Raw genomic sequence first — 24,313 nt, 5'->3', positions numbered from 1 at the left:
TTCTCTCTCTTTCCCCAGGGAAGGGAATAAGCATTTTGTGTTAAGTGCTTTACAAATATTATCTCACTTGATTATCCCCTTTTATAGCTGAAGAAACTGAGGCAAAGAGAGTGAACTGACTTGCTCAGGGTCACACAGCTAGTAAGTACCTGAGGCTCGATTTGAACTCAGGCTTCCTGACTTCCAGTCCAGGGCTCTGTCCATTGCCCCATACTACTGTACTTATTGTACTCACACTATGCTCATATTACTATAATTTTCATTATCTTGCTTTTTTTCTATCACTATTACATTATCACTAAAAGTCCAGGTTGTTGTTTTTCAAACTCACATGAACTGCCATTAAATTAGATCTCTTCCATTCTGTATTTGGTGCCATCAATTTTTAAAATACAGAATTCAGGGCTTTCCACTGAAAGTGACAGAAGAATGACCGAGAGGTGTGATGAGCAGAGAGCCGGCCTCAGGGGTAGCTCCAGTTCAGCCTCTGCCAAGACTCACTGAGTGACCCTGGCAGGTCACACCCCTCTCACTGACCACCTGACTCCAAGGTCCAGAGCAGGTCACAATCTGCCCTGGGAGAGGGAACTCCTCTCTGGGAGCTTGTTTCACTGACGAAGTCACACACAGGTCTGGTTGAAAAAAGTTGTAAAGTCTTGTACTTGGGTACAAAAGAGTAAAAAGAAAAAAAGAAATGCGGCCTATCCAGCCCTCCAGATGTGTTCCTCTCAAAATGGGCACAATGTGGAGGCATGACTGACTGATGTGGTCACTTGTCTTCCAGATGTTCTGGCATGACAGAGCTATGCCCCCCCCCCACATTCTCCTGCCCTTTTCTGGGTCTGAATCCCACCATCATGGACACGACTGCTCTTACCAGGCTAATGAACTCTGGGGCTGAAATCAAGTTGTCTGTTTCCTGTGCTGAGAAGTTCCCCATAGTTAAGCACTGCTTGTATTTACTGAAGAAACAAGCAGCTGACCAGAAAGCCCCCAGGGCCCACTGGCCACCAGCTCCCTTCAGGCCAAGGGGGAGAGAGAGAGAGAGAGAGAGAGAGAGAGAGAGAGAGGAAAAGAAACACACATACACACATACACTCACCCTCCCCACGACATACACATATCACACACACACACACACACACACATATATATATATACCACACACATGTAACATAATACAGCACACAAGCTTACACACCACACTCCCCATATCATATACACACATATAGTACACACATGTATATGTACCACACATATACACACATCTTATATATACCACAAACATACACACACGTATACACCACCCCACGTCACATACCATACACACATACACACCCCACACATGTATACCACATGTACACACACCACATATATAACAACTCACACATATACACATACCCCCACATCACATACACATGTCATACACACGTATATACAGCACACATGCACACATACACATTATACATATTGCATACACACCACATGTCTCTTATCTCATGCATATACCACACATACATCCTACATATCACACATACACCACATATACACACATTCTACACACCACACACACACATACGTATCACACACACATAAATACACAACCTTCACAATAGGAAAAAGAACATTTTCCTGGTCTTTTTCTTTTAGAAATCTCCATGTGTGTTATCTCCAAACAAATGCCCATGTATTTAGAGAGCACTGACTCCGATGTAAGCTTATCACTGTTTGGGTTTCAACAGGGAGTGAATTTTTATGGCCAAGTTATAAACCTTTGAAAAACCATCTTAAGACCAAAAATCCTGACAGATTTTTAACTACAGCAGATGCTAAATTAAGCATGAGGGATTGGGGGTGGGGGAAAAGGGGGGGGGAAGGCCTTAAAAGAGTTAGTGGAAGTAAAATAATGTTCATTAAAAATAGAAAAACAAACAAAAAAAAACCCTTTTGTATTCAACTTCATACTCGTACATCATAATGTTCCAGTAAAAGCCATTTTCCCCTGAGATAATAAAAGAATTGAATTTTTCCTTATCGGTCATCTATTTTTCCAGCTAAAGCTATTACTCGCTCTCTGTGGTTGCTAGGCAACAAGAAATATTAATAGCGGCTTTTATTAGCTTAGCTTTAGCAGCAGAGTACCAGAATGAGAAAATGGAAAACATAAATGTGTTACATAAATCTTTCAACCTTTCAGGGTTTCTGTTAGTCTCTGTTTTCATAATGATTTATTGAAGTGATGGTTCATTTATGAGAAAAAGGAGTGTGAAATAGGAAAACGGAACATTACCCTGAAGGACTGTTTGAAAATAAATAATTATAGGAGGTGAGGAAAAGCTGTTTAAAACCATTTTTCTGAGTTTTATAAAATTTAAAAAGACATATTTCTTTCATTTACTGCCTCAGAGAAAAACACTAGCAGGGAATTTTAAATGGTAGCCACAGAATACAAAGAAACCTTCTTGCTCTGTTTGCAGGCAGGCCTGTTGAGGGACAGGTGGGGTCTGGCTATTTTTTTTTAACAAAGGAGTAGATAAAAAGAGGGGCTGCAAAAATCTAAGGATGCTGAAGTTTAAACTCCAGGGGACGGCTCCCTACAGGTACAGAATGCCAGGGATTGTGAGGGATTGTATTCTCTTGGAGCTAAACAGTCCCATGTAGTGGAAGAAGCTTTGGGTGGAGAGGCTGTGGGATTTGAGTTCAAATTTCACTTCTGCCACTGGCTCCTGGTGTGACCTTGGGAGAGTCCATGTCTGGATTTCAGGTTCCTTCCCAGACAAAGAAATGATGGACAACAACGATGCCCGTTCTAGAGTGTTCTATGTGATTCCCTTGCTTAGTCACTTACTACCCCTGGGACCTTGGGCAAATCATTTCCCTTCTCTGAGCCTTAGTTCCTACAACTTCAAAATGAAGGGCTTGGACTAAATGTCCTCTGAGGCCCCTTCTAGCTTTAAATTGATGACTTTACAAAACATTTGGTCATAATGTTCTTCCCAGTTCCAGTCAGGGGCCTTAGAAGAGTTTCAACTTCAAAAGCAGCTGTGTGGGCACCTTCTCTGCCTTTATTTTTAGGTGGAAGGTTAGGGGGGAAGAGTGAGGGTTGGAGGGGAGTCACTGCTTCCCTTTTTAGGAGAGAGAATGCTAACTTAGACTCAATGGGCTTGTGGCCCAGCTTGCTGCCCAGCATCCTTGTAAAAGCCACCAGCACCAAGATGCTTAAAATGCACATTTATTTCCGGCTACCTCTGTGGAGAACTGGGGAGCACAGCAGTGTTGAAGCTGCTAATAAAATCCAAACTTCAGAAATGAGAAAAATCTTTAAAAAAAAGGCATTGCCAGTGATGCCAATTATGATAAGAATGAGTCCAAAGTACCACCCTGGAGCTCAATGTTCACTCTATCAATTTTTAGGATTGGAGAGGGGAATCAAGCACAGGGAAAAAGAAAAGGGGAGGGTTCCCTCTCCACCCCCAACAACGACCACAGAAAAGTCCCACCAGATGCTCAACATATTAGGACTAAGATCAGCCACCTTGCCTTGGCCTGAAGGCCCATGGATGCAGCCACCGGCTTTAACCAAGTCTGGCTGGAGTATGTCCAGTGGCATGGCCACTGGTCAAATCACTTCTATCTTTGCAGGTATACCAGCTTCAAGGACTTGCCTTGAGATTATTACCTAGGGCTTTGAAACTGAAGAGACCAGCGGGGAGAGGGAATGGTGGTGTCTGAGATTTGCTGGTGAAAGCCCTCCAAATATTTTGCAAAGAAAACAAAAAGATGACCCAATCACATGTTAGAAGCATACGGTGCTCAGGCTATTCTCCTCTCTCAGAGGCAGGCCTCGCTGCAGGATACCCCAGACTGCCGGAAAGGGCTGACGTGTTGGGCCAACTCCACAGAGGGCAGCTTTTTATAAAGGAAGCTAATGTCTATGGAAGTACAGTGATTAACCTCAAGCAGCAAGTATTTAAACTTAAGCACTCCAGAGCTGCCCCCTCTGGCAGCCTGACAACTCATTCAGAGTGTCCTGAGCTATGTTCTATGTGTCCCCAGCCTCATTCCACACATCCCTGAGTTCAGCTGGAGGTGAAGCCTTTTATATTCCGAGGCCCCTCCCAGCTTTGACAGTCTCTGTTCTATATTCTAAGCATCCTCCCGTTCTGACTTCTGTGTTCTCTGGTCCCTTTCAGCTCTAATGTTCTAAGGCTCTGACATAATGTACTTGGAGTCCTTTCCAGCTATAACAGTCTCTATACTGTAAGATCTCTTCCGGTCTGACATTCCATGTTCTCTGTTCTAAGGTGCCTCTCTCTGATACACAAGATATCCTTGCCTTTGCAGTATAGACTGGTTTTGCATATTTGGGCAAATGAATTGATAACTGGGTACCTGGACAACAAGATGCTCCAGCCTTGGGTGGCTTCACTTCCTTCCCATTTGCCCTTACCCAGGGACCCTTTCAGAATTGTCACACTGAGTCAGGTCCATAGTCTATCCATTCCACTAGTTAGTCTTTGATGAGGGCCCAAGGGAAAACTTGGGAGGTAATAATATATATAGTGCTCAAGGCTAGAGCCCCCAATTTTCCCTTAATAATTCATTATGACATAGTTATCTCTTAATTAATTTTAACCTATTTATATTCTAGTCAGTATAATATCTTAAGATAATAGCAACATGGTATATGGGAAAAACTCTGGATTGGTAGTGAAAAAAACCCTGGGTTTCAGTTTCAGTTTTGTGATCTTAAACAAGCCACATCCCCTCTGGGTTCCAGCTTCCCCATTTGTAAAATAAGGGTTAAGGTTAAATGCAATGTTTTCTTATGTTTTTCCAACTCTGATGATCTATATATCTGTGAACTTCATAAGATTCTTCCCTACTACATATATCAAGCCAGGTAAACACATAGCCAGTCTACCTAACACAGAACACACATACTTGGACATTCCCATGCTGGTACAGGATCTGTAAATATTCCTAGTAGGCACAGAAGGACATTAAAACCTTCCAACTCATTTTAGAGAACTCAGCAGAAAAGGTTAATACTGACACTGAAAATGCAGTCTCTGATTAGTCATTTATTCATTCAACAAACATTTACTAGGGTCCTACTATGTGAAACCTTACCAAAAAAGATGGCAGTAGAGTACTCTTCAAATATTTTTTGGTAACACTAAGCAAAAGCACTTAGAAATTAAATTTGTTAAGAAAAACCAGAAGCCAACATGATATAGTGGAAAGAGGATTAGACAAAGTCAGAATATTGGGTCAAGTTCTGACTGTCCCAGCACCTGGTTTTGGGTAGGCATTTTGATCTCTCTCAATCTCCCCATCTGTAAAGTGAAAGTCAGAGTCGACCTGCCTAAATGAGTTAGTGGTAGAGTCAGGACACAGCTTCTCAAATCTGATAAGTTCAAAATGGAGCTCAATCATCTCCCCCTGGAAACGTCTCTTCCAAACTCCCTTACTTTTGCTGAAGGCACCACCACTGTCTTCTTAATCGTCCGTGCTCGTAACCCAGAGTTATCCTGATGCCTCACATTCTCTTATCCCCCTCTCCCCATCTAATCAACTCCAAAGTCCTAATGCTTCCAACTCCATAATAACTTGCTTTTCATTCCCCCTTTTCTACTGCTATAGATCTTTATCATCTCTTGCTAGGGCTATTGTAATATACTTTTAATTTAGGTCTCTAAGCCTAGAGACCTGCCTTTTCAAATCCATCCTCTACACAGCTGCCAAAATACTCTGCTTAAGGCATAGATCTATCTCCATCATTCTACCACTCAAAAACTTTCAATAGCTCCCTATTGCTCCTAGGTTAAGGTGAAGACTGATTTCAAGCCTCATCCTTCTTGACCTCTCTGTAGTCTTGAACATTATTATCATCATCTTGTCCTGGATGCTCTTCTCTTCCCTTGGTTTTTGTTCTTTCCTGATTCTCCTTCTATTTTTCTGAAAGCTCTTTCTCAGTTTTTGTGTGAGGGATCTCCATCTGTGTTACGTCCACTAACAGCATCTCCCAGGCTCTGTCTTGGGCCATTTCCCTATCTCCCTCATTTGGTGATCTCATTAATTCCCATGACTCCAATTAATTAACATCAAGTGATTCATATCTAAGTATAGATGCACACATATATTTATATACATATCTCTACACACATACATGTATGCATGTATATACTTTCCTAAACTCTAAGTACAAATATCTTTTTGATATTACAAACTGGATGTCTTGTGGGCATCTCAAATTCAATATATTCAAAACAAAGCTCATTCTCTAAATGAGAATGTGTAAAACCTGGGGCAGCTAGGTGGCACAGTGGGATAGAGTGCCAGGCTTAGAGTCAGGAAGACCTGAGTTCAAATCTGGTCTCAGATACTAGCTGTATGACCTTGGGCAAGTCAGTTAACCCTGTTTGCCTCAGTTTCCTCATCTGTAAAATGAGCTGGAGAAGACAATGGTTTGATTGCCTTATGATTTTCCCTGTCCTGCACACAGCTGCTGAAGTGGTTTTCATAAAGTATATGTTGGACCATGTTACCTCTCCATCAATAAGTCCTAGCGGATGCTCATTACCTTCAGAATAAAATAGGAAGTCCCGTGTCTGTGTCTGGTATTTAAAACCCTTTACAAACTGGCCCCTTTCTAAATTTTCTGTCTTCTAGCACTAGGTGGTGCAGTTGAGGCAGCTAGATTGCACTGTATATCCAGGCCTTAAGGCCTGGAATCAGGAAGGCTATTCTTCATGAGTTCAAATCTGATCTCAGGCACATACTAGCTGTGTGACCCTGGGCAAGTCACTTAACCCTGTTTACCTCAGTTTCTTCATCTATAAAATTAATTAGAGAAGGAAATGGCAAACCACTCCAATATCTGTGTCAAGAAAACACCAACTGGGGTCACAGAGTCAGACAGGACTGAAAAAAGACTGAAGAGCAACGCTTTACTCCTCACCACCACTCTAGGATCTAACTACACCTTTGCCTCCTTCCCTCCATGACTTTCTTCAAGACACAATTCAAAAGCCAATATCTGTGAGAGGCCTTTCCTTTCCCGGCCCTGCCACTGCCTTCCCTCTGAGATTAATTACTTTCCATCTATTTTGTCTACACCTTGCATGTGCATAGTTATTTGCATATTTTCTCCCAAACAAATTCCTTGATGGTAGGGACAGGTGTTTTTGTTTTGTTTTTTTGACCTTTCTCTGTATCCTCAATTCTTAGCATAGTACATATAGTAAACCCTTAATAAATGTCTATTGATTGATTTTCTAGCCTTTTTTCACTGGTCCATAAATGCTACAGTCCAGCCAACTGGCTTACTAGCTTTAGGCTCAATGTTTTACTTCCCACCCTTATATGTTCACAAAGTAACATCTACACCTGCAGTGTGCTCCCTCCTCATCTTGGCCTCTCAGAATCCTTTAAGACTCAATTCAGATACCATGTCTTTCAAAAAGTACTCCTGATCGAGTCTCTCCAGCCTCCCTCCAGATGTTACTGCTCTCCCCCTTCAGATTAGCTTGTATTATACTCATTATTGCACAAGTATCCTCTCCCCATAGTGTGAGAGCTCCTCAAATGACTCGGACAGTATCTTCCTTCCCCATAGTCCCCCACTTCTGCCGCTGGTTATTTTTGCTAAACTGATTTCATTCCCCAACTCCCCATCCTTCCTTCCTTTTCCCCCCTTTGTTACAAGAAATGACTCACTGTGGTGGGAAAAAAGGGATGGGTATATTTGGAAGTGGAGGTGATTTAAGAACAAAGATATCGATATATGTATGTTATATATCCATATTTTTTTTAAAATGCAAGAACTTTGAGGGCAGGGATGATTTTATTTCTATCTTTGTTTCATCAGTGCCTAGCACGGTGTTTGGCACATAACAGACATTTATAGATGTTTATGATGTTTATTAAATTAAATTAGTCCTATTCCATCTATTTCTATGACTTCTTGAAATAGGAGTTCTGAAAACTGATGAAGTCTCTTCATTTGCAGGGGGAGTGAGTGACGTGAGGGGCTGTGGCATACTGGAAAGCAAGGCAGAGAAGCTTCCCAGCAGGGAATAGTGAGAGCCAAATTTGTGGATTAGGTAAATGGTCCTCCAAGAGGAAATCAGATTTAAGCCTCTGTGCAAAGCCTGAGCGGCTTCAGCAGAGATGCTGCTCTGCGATTGCTTAACTGGGCATCTTTTTTATGTCATCAGACAGAATTCTGGCCATTAATATCTGAGCCTGGAAGATATTTCACATTAATTGCTGGTTCAAGTCTTTCCTGATTGCACAAAATCACAGTATCCCTTGGATCTTCAAGTTGGAAGGGATGCTGGCAGTTTTTTTATTGAAATCTTTCGTTTCTACCTCTCCTCCATCCCACATATATCCCTTCCCACTTTGGTACCCAGAAAATCATCCTCTATAACTAAGAACAAAAATAGAAAGAGCAAAAGGGGGTGAGGAGGGGAAATAGTTAAGCAAAACAAATCACATAAAATCAACTGGATTTGAGGCTGGAGTGTGATGGTAAATGTTTAATAACTATCTCTCTGGGAGGAAAAATATACACATGACACACTTTTAAATCTAATCTGCATTATTAACACTTTTCAATAAAGCAATAAATCAAGCTCTAATTTGTAGTGTTTGCCCATTTCCAGGGTGTAAATGCTCAATAAAAATTTAAACCCTCCCCCATATGTGTCTCTTTTTCTCTGTCTCTGTGTTTCTGTCTCTCTCCAATGTGAGTCGGCTCTAACACAAACCTGTTCTGACACTATGTGGAATACCCAGTATCCATAATCTTCCACTGTAAAGGAAGGAGGGAGGTCTAAGCAGTCATCTAAGCAGGCTTGATCATACACTCTCCCTTCCTTTTAGTTGAGATGAAAAAAAAGAATATAATTGGAGTCTTCCACTGTTAGCCCACCCATTCTCACCCTCATCCCAGAACGCTGTTTCCCAGGATCCAAGTTGCAGCAGTGTCTGGGAGGAGGGAAAAAGGAACTGCTCCACGCAGCTTTTGAGCTTGACACATGAAGGCATGCCTTGCCAGCAACGTCAAATAATTTCATATGGAGACAGAAAAACAGGGTTGTTTTGTGCTGTTTCTTTGTCTCCCTCTTTCTTGATAGGATCCTGATAGTATCACAGACTTAGGGCTAGAAGGCACTTTACTCATAAGGCTATCTTGTCCAATTTCCATATTTTACAGATGGAGAAACTGAGGGTCCAGGAGGTGCAGTGACTGGTTCATGGTCATACAGGTGGTAAGCAGTAGGATTTTAACTTGAGTCCTTTGACCTGAGTCTAAGTGAACTATTTTTCCCCAGGGAGAGTGGAGAACTCCTTCAGGTCCAACAATTGTTTCGGATCTCATTTCTTTAGGCTGAGCATCTCCTGGCTGGACCTGAGAGTCATCCGGACTGCCCAGAATTCTAGTCCTGTATTAACAACTGCCTGCTGGACAGCTCTACTTTTGTGTTCCATGGGCAACTCAAGCCCCACTTGTCCAAAACAGAGCTCATTATCTCCCCCTCCCCTCCCCACCAAGCCCATCCCTCTGCCAGACTCCCCCATCTTTGCTGAAGGCACGTACCACTAGCCTTCCAGTCACCCAGGTTTGTAGCCCTGACTTTTCCTTCTCCCTCGCCCTCCATGTCCAGTCAGTTGCCAGGTCTTGTGGATTCTGCTTCCACATTACTCATCCTCAAGCCCTCCTCTTCACTCACACATGGCCACTACCATAGTTCAGCTCTTTCTCATCTTTTGCTTAGACTATGGCAATAGATTCCTCTCTCCAAATACCTGCTAAGTTCCTATTCCTCAGATGCCTAAGTCTGACAATGTCACTCTCCTGCTCAAGGACTGTCACTGGCTTCCTTTTGCCTCTAAGATAAAATAGAAACTCCTCTGCTTGGTTTTTTGACCCCTTCACACTGTGGTTGTAACCTGTTTTTATAGGCTTATTACAAATTACTCTCCTTTATGAACTCTACATTGCAGTCAAACTTGGCCATTCCCCAGTTTTGTATCCCATCTCTTTCCTTAGGCTGGTCCTCTGCTTTTGTCTTTTGGAGTCCCTAGCAGTCTTCAGGCCTCAGCTCAGATGCCACTTCCTCCTTTCTACATTGGGTCTTTCCTGATCCCTCTACCCCATCATTCATTCTACCTCCCCAATTCGCTCTGTGTGCAAGATTTTATATTTAATTTTTATTAATGTAATATTTTATATTTAATTTTTATTAACATATTTTATATTTAATTACTTGTGTGCATTCCTTAAGGGAACGCTAGTTCCTTGACGGCAAAGGCTGCCTAGTTTCTGGATTTTGTATTTCCAACCCCTTACACAGTACTTTGGGCATAGTATGTGCTTAATAAATGCTTGTTGAGTGAATAGTAAAAACTCGAATTTCCGTCATACTTTAATATTTATTCAAAGTGCTTTCCTCCCAACAGCACTCTGAGGTAAGCAGTGCTAATATTAGCTGCGTGTCTAACATGGCACAGCTGGTGAGTGGTAGAACTGCTCTTTCCAGGATGCCATACCTCCTCTCAGATGTCCTTTCTCCTACTGCCTTGCTTCTCCATGCCCAGAGAAAACTAGACGCTCAAAATAATGGCAAGAAGTTGGGAGTTAGGGGGATGGCTAGGTGACGCAGTGAATAGAGCACCAGCCCTGGAGTTAGGAGGACTTGAATTCATATCTGGCCTCAGACACTTAACATTTACTAGCCTTGTGACCTTGGGCAAGTCACTTAACCCCAACTGCCCTGCCTTCCCCCCTCAAAAAAAAAAGTGAGGAATCAGGACTTGACAAGTTTTCACAAGCTGAAGAGTCTGGGCACTGGCCAATGGCTCATAGCCCTTCCCGAGGACACCTGAAAACCAATTCTCTCCTTGTTCACCAAAGTGGCAAAATACATGGAGCACTGGATCTGGAGTTGGGAAGACCCTAGTTCATATCCTGCCTTCAGACACTTACCTCCTGTGTGACCCTGGGGAAATCACTTAACCACCCCCAACTCAGGTTCCTCATCTATAAAATGGTTGATAATAGTACCTCCCTTCCAGGGTTACTGCGAGGATAAAATAGAATATATATATATATATATACATATATAATATATATACATATACATATATTATATATAATATACACACACACACACACATAGTGTTTCACAGTCCTTAAGGTGCCATATAGATGTTAGCCATCATGATTGTCATTGTTGTTGGCCAGAAGGAAGGCCAGACTACCTCCCTCCAGCCAGACTAGCCTCCTCTCCCCATCTTCCTAACAACCTGATGAGCTTTGAGACAGGGCCAGCCTAGGCTCAGCACAAGCCTGATTTTGGGGGGTCTTTAGGGCCTCTCCCTCTCACCCCCATCCCCACACTCATTCTAAGGTGCCCAGGCCCCTGCACTGTAGGGCCTCTCCTGGGTCAGGCAATGCCCCACACTGACGCCACACTGTTTCCTCTCACCCATATTCAACCTTCCCAAGTGCCTCTGGGTGAAACAGGGGCTAATGAGTTATCAATCTGCTCTCCTGTTCTCATCAGCTCTCACAGCTTCAAATGCAGATGCCTCCCAAACCTATAGCAAGTTCCATAAAATAGAACTATTTTTATTCCTGCATATTTGTACTCTTTCAATAAAGCCTGAAATAGAAAATATAAATGATCATTATAGATTCCATTTATATGGGACACTCTCTCTCTATATATATCTCTCTCCAGGCCTCACTTTTCTTCTGAGTTCTGGTCTTAGACTTCCAGTTGCTTGCTGTGTATTCACTGGGTCAGAGATTTAGAGGAAGGGTACCTTCAAGGTCACCTCATCCAACCTCATTTTTCAGATGAAGAAACCAAGACCTAGAGAGAGGTTAAATGGTTTGTCCAGGGTCACTGGGTAGTAAACAGAGCACTAGACTTAAAGTCAGGAAGATCAGGGTTCAAATCCTGCCTTAGATGCTAACCAGCTGTATGATCCTGGGCAAGTCATTTGCCCTCGATGGGCCTCAGTTTCCTTACCTGTAAAACAAGGAGGAGGTGACTTCAAAGGTCCCTTCTGGTTCTAAAGCCATGATTATATCTAGCTAAACTTTGAATCTAAGTCTTTTGACTCAAAATTTAGCACGAACCAAAATTCAAGTTGCTTCCTATTTTTTTTTTTTAAGCAGCTGGGGTTAAGTAACTTTCCCAAGGTTACATGGCCAGTTTTTTTGTGTGGTTGCTGAGTGTCTGAGGCTGTAACCGATCCTGGGTCCTCCTGACTCAGGGGCCAGCGCTCTTACTCACTGCACCACCTGGCTGCCCCAGGATGCTTCCTATTTGAATAGCTCATTGCCACTGCAAGCTGAGCATGTCTAAAGATGACCTTATTACCTGAAGCTGAATGGCACGGAGGAAAGAGCAAGGGTTTATTCTGGTGCCAAAGGACTCCAGTTCAAATTCCACCATTAATGCTTCCTATACGTGTGGCAAGTTACTTAATTGTCTTGAAAGCCTCAATTTCCTCATCTGTAAAATGAGGGGAGGTGGATTAGATGACCTCTGAGGCTCCTTCTGGCTCAAAGGCTATGATCCTGTTGACATTCATTCACTGTCCTTTAAAAACCAGCTGTTATGATTTCTTGCTTTCTGTCAACAGTGTAACCACATTTCTAGTAATTTGGGCTTGAAATCCCAGGGCTGTCTCTGACACCTCTTTTTTTTTATCCCAGGCCCCTAGGTGGTGAAGTGGATATAACAACGAGCCTGGAGTCTGGAAGACTCATCTTCCTGAGTTCAAATCTAGTCTTTGACATGTACTAGCTGTGTGACCCTGGGCAAGTCACTTAACCTTGTTTGCCTTAGTTTCCTCATCTGTAAAATGAGCTGGAGAAGGAAACGGCAAACTACTCCAGTATCTTTGCCAAGAAAACCTCAAATGGGGTCACAAAGAGTTGGACACAACTGAAAACAACTCAACAACAATTTCTTTATCTCACACATCTAATTCAACAATTAGCCTAGTTCAGGGCCTTATTGCCTCTAACTTGGGACTATAGCAATGATTTCCTAACTGGTGTCCCCGCCTCCAATCTCTTTTCTCCAGTCCATTCTGTACAGTCTCCCAGAATGAGGAGGCAGTGTGGTACAATGGAAAGAATGTTGGGATTTGGGGGAATCAAAGGACCTGTGTTCAAATCCTGACTCTGCCATGTACCATTTGTATAACACTGAACAAATTGCCGAACCTCTCTGGACCTCAGTTTCCACATCTGTAAAATGAGGCAGCTGGATTAAATGACTTCTACGGCCCTGTGTGGCTCCAGATATGTGATTCCAGTAATCTTCCCTAAACACAAGCAGTGAGATAGAAGGAGCCTGAGGCCTGGGGCGGGGCAAAGTCTGGCTCTGCTCCTCACCATTTGGGTGATGCTGGACAAATCACTTCACTGTTCTCATTTTGAAAGTGAGGAGGTTAGAGGGGGGACCTCAAGGTCTCTTTCAGACCGAAATTTATGACCAATGAAGTCTGATCATGTCACCATTCTGTTAAAAGGGCTCTGACGAATCCCTGCCATGATTACAACATAAGCCTCAAGCTTCTTAGCTTGGCCTCCAGGGTCCTCCAAAATTTGGTTGCAGCCTATTTACTGTAGTTATAACTTATGCTATTCTCTCTCATGCTCCCAATCATCAGGCAAATGATACTGGACCTCACTTCCCCATATCTGCCTCTCCCATCCTCTCTGCCTAATATGACCTCCTCTCCTTCCTATCCCACTCCCCATTTCTGCCTGTATAATCATGTGTGTGTGTGTGTGTGTGTGTGTGTGTTCAGTCATGCCCAACTCTTTGTAATCCCATTTGGGGTTTTCTTGGCAAAGATACTGGAGTTGTTTACCATTTCCTTCTCCAGCTTATTTGACAGATGAGGAAACTGAGGCAAACAGGGTTAGGTGACTTGTCCAGGGTCACACAGCTAGTGTCTGGAGACAGCTTTGAACTTAAGGAGTCTTGCTGACTCCAAGCACTACAACTCTATCCACTGCACCACCTAGCCTCTCATGGGGTAGGTACTAAAAGTATTACCATCCCCATTTCACAGATGAGGAAAATGAGACTCAAAGAAATTTAAATTCTTACCCCTGTTCATACAGTTTATGAACGTCAGAGGTGAGATTTGAACCTAGGCCTTCCTGGTGCTGCCCAGAACTACAGAGGCCCCGTGCTATGCTGACTATGTAGAAGCAAGCTCACAGGATGCATAGCTCCCATGACTCAGATAACTCAGGTTTAAAATAGATCTCTCATTTCCCTAAATTACCTGGGAGATTGAGGGAAGAGGGGTAGTGCTGGCGAGTCGTCTTTTGCCTTCCCCCTCCTTTCTTCCCTTTGGGTTCTGCCTCCATTTCTGGGCTCCATTTCAGAGCCTGATCATGAAACCCCAATGGGGGTGATTCTTTGGGAAAGGCACAGACCCCAGATCTCTGTTCCATGGCCCTCAAACTTCGGTCCCTTCTCTTCAGGGGCTTCTCCTTGATTTATGACTGGGAGGCTACATTTGCAAAACACGATCATAAAATACCAAAGAGAGCATTTCCCAAGGACTCCTCCAAAATAAATTATTTCAGACATAACAGAAGCTGCTTAATAAATTCCACTCTTCTTGTTTCTTTGGGTATTTTAGAAACTGATTTATAAGTGCAATATCTCCTCTCAAAATGAGACAATCAACACAGGATAAAATTATCGAGTTATGAAAATAGGGGTCAGAATGAGGTGCAGTGCTTTAAATTAAACCAGAAAAAAATATCTTTCGCACCAAATTGACTCTTTTTGTCTTGGAAATGAATGTTTAATCAGCTAAGAAGCTCAAACCCTGAGAGAAGCCTTAAGAATATTTAATTTAGTAAAAAGGGCCCATTTCCAACAGACTATTGCTTTCCAACAAGGTCCCTTAAAACCCCCCAGAAAATCTGGACTTCTCTTTTCTCCCAAAAGGCTGAATAAACATGGTTAGGAGTGACAAGGACTGTTCTCATCTGCAGGAACATGTTGGTTGGGAGATCTTGGCAATAATGAATGAATGAAAAAGCATTTATTAAGTGCAAACAATGTACCAAAAACTGTGCGAATTATATAAGGGATAAAGGCCCTTGTCTGAATGATCAAAACTGTTCCCGTCATTGGCATCTATTAGCTTTGTGGAGTCACCTTTAGAAGACCTAAAATCATGACTGTCTGTCTGTCTGTCTGTCTGTCTGTCTATGTGTCTCTCTCTTTCTCTCGGATTGCCCCCTGCTAAGCCAGCTCTGGGTCACTGCTATGGTCGAGGCTATCTTTACTCCTTCCTGCCAACTCAAGCTTTGACCAACACTCCCCATATCAGTTTCTTCCCCTCTGACTGGAGACCTGGAGGGTGGCATACCAAACTCCCCCTAATGTCTTCCTTTATAGTGGGCAGACACTGGACTTCTGGGCTTACTCCAGTCTGCATCTGCTGCCATGCCTGGTTTCAGTTCCACAGACCAAGATGCTGCAGCACCGGGTACCCCTGGTGTCCCGATCCCCTGCCCCTCCTCTCGTTTGTTGACTCCCTCCATTAGATTGCAAGCTCCTTGAGGGCAGACACTGTCTTTATATTAATTGTATCTCCAGCACTTAACACAATGCCTGGTACATAGTAGGTGCTTTATAAATATTTGCTGGATTGGATTTGACTTAAGCATGTACTCCCAGGAGAATGCAAGCTCTTCAGTCAAATGTGTCATTTTTATATCTGTATCCCCAGCACCTAGGACAGAGGTGTTTAGTAAAACTTCTTGAATGAGTGAATGAATCTTGGACTAGGTGGTGGGATTAGAGACGCTAAAAGAAGCCCACGCCTGGTGTTGATATTAAAGGAAAAAAGCTGCCCACAGCAGGAACCACAATCAACAGAGGTGATTGGGATCAGGCCTATTTATGTATATTTCTCTTCCCCCGTATTGAGCTCCCCAGGAATAGAAACTGTGTCAGTCTTTGTATTCCCACCCCCAACTAAAGTATCATGAATACTGTACAGTGGAAGGAATTCTGGATGTGGAATCAGGGGACCTGAGTTCAAATCCAACCTATGCCTGGAACTTGGATAAGTGAACTTGGACAAATTGCTGAACCTTTCTGGGCCTCAGTTTCCTCATCTATAAAATGAGAGGGTTGGATCAGATGGATGCTGAAGTCCATTCCAGATTTAAATATAAGAATTATGAGTAGGGTTCAGGGGTGAGGAACCTGTGGTCTTGAGGTCACATGCGGCCCTCTAGGTCCTCAAGTGCAGCCCTTGACTGAATCCACCTAAAGGCCTCAGGTTCCTCACTCCTGGCAGGTACGTAATAAATGTTACTGAACTGAAATTCACAATTTAAAAAAAAGGTTTTATAATACTCCTGCATTCTGTGGCCTAGACTAAACTAGATTAAGGCAAATTTTCAATTTTACCTTTTAATAACAGTAACAACCACAATTCTTGTTTATAGAGTGGCTTTGATACTGACAAAGGAATTTCTTCACAGCAGCCTTATGAAGTAGGAAGTGGGGGCATTATTATCCCCATTGTACAGATGAGGAAACCGAGGCTCTGAGGGCTAAGATGGCTTGTTGTTGTGATTGCACAACCAGTAAGTTTTTAAGGTCTCCTGACTCCACGCCCAGTGCTCCATCATCACCACTCTGGGGTTCTCTTTTCTCCATCTCCTTTCACAGCATGTTGCTCATACCTCTCTGACATCTTCCTTCGATCTCATTTCATAGATGTGTATCCTATTCTTTGTGTACATGTCTTACTTTCCCTACCAGGCTGTAAATCCCTGGAGAACAGGGGCTGTATCTCCTTCCCCCTCCATCCCCACCTGGAGACTCTTGTCTCCATGGATCTCACTGCCCCTACCTACCCCCATACTCTCCTTGAGTGCCATACTCAAGACAAAAGCCTGTGTAAGCCAATCACCCTTCCCCAATTTTGCTTTACATTCTGACCTGAAATCTCTACCTGGTCTGACACCATCTTCCCTGGGCAATATTATTGTGCAGGTATTTCATTCCATAGAAACAGAAAATAAAATAGGTCAAACCTCACTTATTTCTACTATTGGATTATGGGATTGGGAAGGCCAGTCTGAATTAATGAAAAGCTGGATTCAGTTTTATTTCTTTCAGACATCCCCTGAAATAGGCCAAGAAATTGTCCTCTGGGCACTTCCCTTAAGGAATATAGAAGGGTGACTTATAATGAACTTGTAGGCCATATATATTTTGAAAGGCAAGGGATTTCATCGATGTGGGCGCCCCTTCCAGAAACAAAGATCAAAAATCCACCACATGTTAGTACACAGCTTAGTTGACAGCTTCATCAGATGAAAATGTGCATCTCCTTTTGGTCAGCTTTCTGGTGATGGGTGTCTCTGAACTTAGCTGGTCTGGGCTCCTCAAACAGACCATACTTATAGACTGTTCAGCTTGGTAAGATTGGTCAGAGCTTACCCTCCATTGGTAGAGTCTGTGAGGGCCATTTCCAGGCCTTAATAAGGTACTAGAAGAGGTCATTAGGGGAGGGGAATATGCATCTATCCACAGATGGATAGACACACACACCTATAGATCTATACATGTATATGTGTATATACACATATGCTGCTAACGTATTTGAATATGCTTGAAAAATTTGTTTTTGACTAGGTTAGGCTTTTCCTTTTATATCATCTTTTGTTGTTGTTGAGTTCTTTTTGGTTGTGTCTGATTCTCCATTTGGGGTTTTCTTGGCAAAGATATAGGATTGGTTTGCAATTTCGTTCTTCAACTCATTTTACAGATGGGGAAACTGAGGCAAACAGGGTTAAGTGACTTACCCAAGGTCACAGTGTTAGTAAGTGTCTGAGGCCAAATTTGAACTCACAAAGATGAGTCTTCCTGACTTCAGGTCCAGCACTGCATCCAGTGTTCCACCTAACTGCCCTAATTGTTTACTGGATATCTCTATTTGGATGTCCTGTGGGCAACTCAAACTTGCTATGTCTAATACAACCCATTACCTTTCTCCTTAAACTCATCCACCCTTCTAACTTCTCTATTGCCATTAATGGTGATACTATCATCCTTCCAATCACACATTCATGCAACTCCAGAACCAACCTCCATGTTTTTCTCTCCCTCAGCCACTGACAAATTATTTATCAAATTTTATCAATTCCTCCTCCACAGTGTTTCTCCCATTTATCCCCTTTTCTCTACTCAGCCACCACATAATTCAAGATCTTATTTCTTCTCTTCTGAATGACTGCAACAGCCTCCTGAAGAGATTCCCTGCCTTTAGGTGGATCTTCCCTTTCTGGTCTACCCCCTGAACAGTTGCCAAAATAACCTTCCTAAAGAAAAGACTTGGGGCGGCTAGGTGGCACAGTGAATAGAGCACTGGACCTGGAGTCAGGAGGACCTGAGTTCAAATCCAGCCTCAGACAGTTGACACACTTATTTTGTGACTTTGGGTGAGTCACTTAACCCCAACTGCCCTCCAAAAAGAAAAATTAAATTAAATTTAAAAAAAAGAACAGACTTGACCAGTTTATCCCCCTGTTCTAGAATCTTCAGTGGCTCCCTATTGCCTCTAAGACGAAATACCACATCTTCAGCTTGGTATTTAAAGCTGCGGATTCCAACCTTTGCTTCCATATTTATTCCACAATACTCCTTATGCACTCTGATTTTTGGCTGGACAGGGCAATGTGCTGGTCCTTGGACTTGACCCTTGGATCTCCTACCCCTGTGCTTTTGCATAGGCTGTCACCCATGCATGGAATGTTCTCCCCCATTCAGCTCTTAGAATCCTTAGCTTCCTTCAGAGCTTAGCTCAGATGCTGCCTCCTACAGGAAGACTTCCCCAAGTCCCCTTGTTATCAAAAGTCTCTCCCTCCTCAAATGATCTCTTATTTTCTTATTTATTTGTTCATATCTTCTAGGAGAATGTTAAGTTCCTCAAGGTTATTGTCTCTATATTTTTGTACCCCCAGTACCTTGATCAACGAAATGATCATTGAATCAAACATTTAATCCATCTCATTTCATGTTCAATAGTAAGGAGACCAATAGCAAGAGAGCAATTATTTTAAATGAATAATCCCAATTCAGTCTGGTAAAGGTAAGAGAAAAGGCTACTCACGGTGGGTAGTTGACTTGAGAGGAGGTGCCCATCTTGAGTCAGCATGTTAGACACCATGATGGCGGGCAGGTCCATGTTTTGATAGGAATATGTTGGTATCAGGCTGTTTGGAGGGAGGCTGTGGCAGAGTGAATGATAGCCAGTCTCGTGGTCCACCAGGTGAAGAAGGGAGGGGTCTGGGAGATTAGGAGGAGTTATAGGAGGGATTTCATAGTCTTCATTATTCTCACTTTGACCATTATAAGTCTAAAATATTAAAAGGATATTTTCTTAATGTATCACTTCTTTGCCACCACAGAATCACAAAACAGCATTTATAGCAGAGAACCTTTGTCAAACCCTTCACGAATGAGCCCCATGAAGCAATTTCTACAATACCAATAGCATAATGTGCTATTCCCAAGGGCTACCAACATCACTAGGCCAAACTCCTTTCTCCCAAAGCCAAAGGCTCTTCTAATGACCCTAAGCCTGACTTTGCTCACCAGGGCATTCTACAGTAAGGCAGGAGGACAGTAGACAGAGCCTTCCCCAGCTCCATTCCCATCCCTGTCCCCATCCTCAGCCCCAGTCCCATCTGACTGTCTCACTCAGTCTGGTTTTTCTGCTTGGTTGTTGCTCAAAGTCAAAATGTACTACATAAATCTTAGTGTAAATAAATGTACCTCCCTAGAGATCACTAAGGCTGGGAGCTGTCTACTAGGTATCTCAATGCCTGTATTGCTCAAAATTCAAGTATCTTGCTGATGTTCAGCACGTACGCATCAACCTGTTTGGTGTCCAATTCAATGTCTGCTTTAAAAAAAAATTTGGTGGCTAAGATATTCATTAGGGACTGTGAGAATATGAGAATAGCTTTGTGGAGTGAGATAAAGTACATAAAAAGTTTATTCACTATTTAGAAGTAGTGCCTGATTTAAAGCCAGAATGAAATACAGATGTGTGCAAAAAAATGGTCAAGTATGACAGCTTTGATATATCTCTGACTCTTTTCTCCTCAGGATGAATAATAGCTGCTGACTCACCTTCTAAACCTTAATACTCTTTTGATGTGCTAAGAGCTTCTAATGAATTTAACCTACACAATAATAGCATATAGATTAGATTAAATAGCATTTATGAAGTGCTTGCTGTATGCCAGGCACTATTTTCAAATACTATCTCATTTGATTCTGGCAATAATCCTGAGACAGGTGCTATTATTATACTCATTTTACAGTTGAGGAAATGGAGACACAGAGAAGTTAAATGACTTGCCCAGGGTCACACAGCTAGTAAGTGTTTAAGGTCAAATTTGAACTCAGGTCTTCCTGACTCTAGGCTCAGTGCTCCCAGTTACCTGGATGCCCGTGAGGATTAAGATTTTCAAAGCACTTTACAAGTATTATCTCATTTGATATTTGCATATGTAGATTTTACATACTCTATTACACTATCACTACCCTCTCTCCCCCTCAAGAAGACAGCACTAGTGATAGCAATATCCCCCTTCTGTGGGAGAAGAAATTTTATTAGTTCACTGTTGAACAAAACAGATAATGATGTCCAGTGCTGGGAGGGGGAAGGCAGGAAATGTTTTAAGGATACAGGTTTAATATTGCATCATAGGCTGAGGTCCTGACCTTACTGGGGTGGGGGTATAAGACAGATGAGTTTTACAGGTTTTAGGGGGAGGTAGTGGGTGTGATAGAAAGAAGGCCCTAATTTGGGAGTCAGGGGCCTTGGGTGCTAGACCTGCCTTGGCCACTAACTTGCTGTGTGACCCTGAGAAAGTCACTGCCCTTCTCTGGGCCCTCTTCAAAGTGAGGGGGTTAGCCACAATGATCTCTAAAGTCCCTTCCCTCTCTGATAGTCCAAGATTCTATGGAGTCTTGGGGAGGGGAATGGAGAGCAGGGGCCTCTGCCTCAGAATTATCCCATGGAGCCAGTCCCTCCATGGGACACAGAACAGCTGGTGGAGTGAACACAGGCAGGATTTGTCCCTTCAGGACACAAGTGGCTCTTGTTTTTGAATGTTAAAAGTTTCATTCTCTGAAGTTCAGCTTTATCTGCATGGCTCATGCAGATTTTAATGAACATTTTCAAAAATCACCTGATACCGTGGCTGGATTTAGAGATACTGTCTGATTAAAAACCAGAAATAAATGCAGATGTGAGCAAAAAATGGCCATGCTTGATAGCCATGATTAATCTAGCTTCCTCAGATCCACTGGGAGCATTTTATCCCTCCTTTACCTTGCATCTAAAAGAATCAACCTATTTAACCTGGATTCTGAAGTCTCTAGGCAATTGCCTAGATTTCCAAAACATCTTTTAATCCCTGCCCCCCTCTTCTCTCACCTCTGGATCCCAAGTATGTTTGTGTACAGAGTGTAAGCTCCTTGAGGGTAGGATTGGTCAATCTTTGGTCTTGTATCCCAGCAGCTGGCACAGTGCCCAGCGCATACATGGTAGGCGCTTAATAAATGCCTGTTGGCATTTATTTACTTGTGTGGGAGTGATGTTGAGGCAGGGCAAGATCTGTCTTTCCTTTCTGGGAGAGTTTCAGGGACTCTCATTCTCAGCTGGGGTGTGGGGTATATGTGTGTATGGGGTTGGGAATGTCTTCTGGTCTCCTCAGGTTCCCTTATTTCACTCAAACAGGACAATCGAAGCTCTGCCTCAACCAGCAGAATTTACTTATTTTGGGGGAAGGGGTGGTTTCATTTCTTGGATTAGTATCCTAGAATATAGGCCAGGAGTGGGAACCTGCAGCCTAGAGGTCCCTCTATGTTCTCAAGTGTGGCCCTTTGACTGCATCCAAACTTCCCAGAACAAATCCCCCTAATAAAAGGATGTGTTCTGTAAAACTTGGACTCAGTCAAAGAGCTGCACCCAAAGACCTAGAGGGGCCACATGTGGCCTCGAGGTTGCAGGTTCCCCACCCCTGATCTAGGCTCTGTGAGGGCAGAAATTGTTTTTGGTTTTTGTCTTTTGTATTCCCAATGCCTAGCATGGTACCTATATTAAGCATAGGAGATGCTTAATAAATGTCTGTTCCATTGAACAAACACCAAGAGTCTGTAGTGTACATCCCAATCTCTTTTTTTACCCTCCTCTCCCCTGGCTCAGGGATTGGTTCCTGAAGACCCAAGCCTTCTTTTTCTTCTTTTTTTTTTGGTTTTTTACTGTAAACAGGGCAGAGGGATACATGAGTGTCTAACAGACCTTCCTTCCCTCCTTCCCTCTGTCTCTGCTCACTCCAGGGGTCTGGTAACTACTTTTCATTTTGGGGATGGGGTCTTAGATTCGGTTAAGAGTCTGTGGATCCTTTCCCAGATATTTAAGAGGATTTCAGAACATGACACGGAGATGGATTTGAATAAATCAGCCTACCCAAGCTCATTCCTCCAAGTGGTTTATTTTTCTATCAGGTCTACAAGCAAGTGGCTTTGCACTGCTTAATGAAATTATGTAAAACCTCATTAGTTTCCTGAAGCTCTCCCGAAGGAGGCCAGGGTCCTACAGAGATGCTCCTGAGTAAGTATCTTTCTTTTCCCCAGTCCTGTTTCCTCTGCTATTGGACTAGACGGTCTCTGAGGTCCCTGCCAGTTCTGATGTTTTACAAGTCTCTGACTGCACTTAGGGGATGCTTCATTTTCCATATGAAAAAAGTGTGTCACTGATCACAGCCCCTGAATATTTCTCTTAGGAGTACAGTCTTCTGAGGGCAGGGGGAAAGCAACACCTCTTAAATTACAATGCCTTTGAAATCATCTTAAGTATTCCACAGTTAGGTCAGAATTAGGATCACAGCAACACACAATCACAATCAGATTAGACAATATCCAATCAACATAATCGGTCTCAACAGTTGGAAGTACTGCCCATTTTCCCCGGGGCTGGCTCCCAGTGCTCTGCTTTGCCAACAAGCCATAGTTGAATGATGTTGCAGAATAGTTTTCCTAAGGATCAGAAGGGTTAGAGCTGGGGGGGAGGGATGCTTCGCTCACTAGGTTCAGGGGCAGCTGGCATGGTTGGCTAGGGTCATGGGCCTGCCATATAGTTCCACGCACATACTTCCACTGATTTGTCACAATAAAACTTTACAAGAAAACATATCATTATGGACATTTAGCTTTAGTGCAGCACTTTACAATTGCAAAGTGCATTCTAAACATGTTTTTATTAACCATTTACAACTTCTTCCAGGAGTTGCCTGGTCTACAAAACCAGAGAGACCCAACTGAGCCGGGCTTGGGAACTGCACTCAAGTGCCCAATTTAACTAATGCAGGACCTTGCATATTTTAGGATTTTGGGAGAGAGAAAATACACTTAGCTCTAGAAGCAGTCAGGTAAACAAACAGAAAACAAAACAAAACAGGGACTGTGGTGTACTCCTGGCTCTGCCCCTAGCTTAAACAAATCACTCCCCCGTCTGACTTAGTTTCCTTCTCTGTGTGTGTTGGAATAGATGGTCTTTACAATCTCTTCTAGCTCTGACATCCTACGAGTCTAAATTTCCAATAAATTTACAACTGGCTAGGTAGCCAATTGGGATAATTCTCCCACAAATCCACTTTTCTTTGAATCATCTTGACAATCTGTCTTCCATTCACTGGCTAATCACATAAATCAAACATGGCCATACAGAAAAGTACATGTGTACCCAGTGCTCTGTCACATACTGCTGGGCGTGGGGGGAGGGATGGAGAAACCCATCAATGGTCCATCTCACTGATCTAAATACTATGGCAAAGAACCAATCAGGAGCCAGAGTCAAGTCCCCAGGTCAGAGTTATAAAGAAGGATAACAAGATCTGGAGAGATGTCTGCCCAGCAAATGAGAATTGAGGCCCCAAACAACAAAAAATAGTGTTTAATCCCTCTGCCACACTACAGCCTTTCATGGATTCGAAGAGACTAATTGTGTCTTCGCTTCTCCAGGCTAAACATTCTCAGCTTCTTCAATGATCTTTGTATGGCATGGTTTCAGATACCTTCTTAATTCCAGGGAGGGTAAGTGGCTTATTTAAACATCATACAGCTAGTTAACAGTAGAGATGGGGCTGGGATTCTGCACTGTTCCTCTCTCCTTTCCCCAAACACTCTCTCTCTCTCTCTCTCTC

General features: G+C 42.9%; 1 protein-coding gene across 1 annotated transcript in view; it reads right to left on the bottom strand.

The window, feature by feature from the left end:
* Positions 1-24,313, bottom strand: part of TOX2 (TOX high mobility group box family member 2) — a 327,435-nt gene that overhangs the window by 94,326 nt on the left and 208,796 nt on the right. Inside the window, exon 3 of the mRNA XM_069077822.1 lies at positions 19,204-19,449. Within this exon, the coding sequence (XP_068933923.1) occupies positions 19,204-19,449 (246 nt within the window). The remainder of the gene's footprint in view (positions 1-19,203; positions 19,450-24,313) is intronic.

The sequence above is a fragment of the Petaurus breviceps genome, unplaced genomic scaffold, assembly GCF_028583685.1.
Source record: "Petaurus breviceps papuanus isolate PSGF00001 unplaced genomic scaffold, PetGlider_PUasm1.0 90994, whole genome shotgun sequence".
Classification (NCBI taxonomy): Eukaryota; Metazoa; Chordata; class Mammalia; order Diprotodontia; family Petauridae; genus Petaurus; species Petaurus breviceps.
This window is presented reverse-complemented; position numbering and strand designations above follow the sequence as displayed.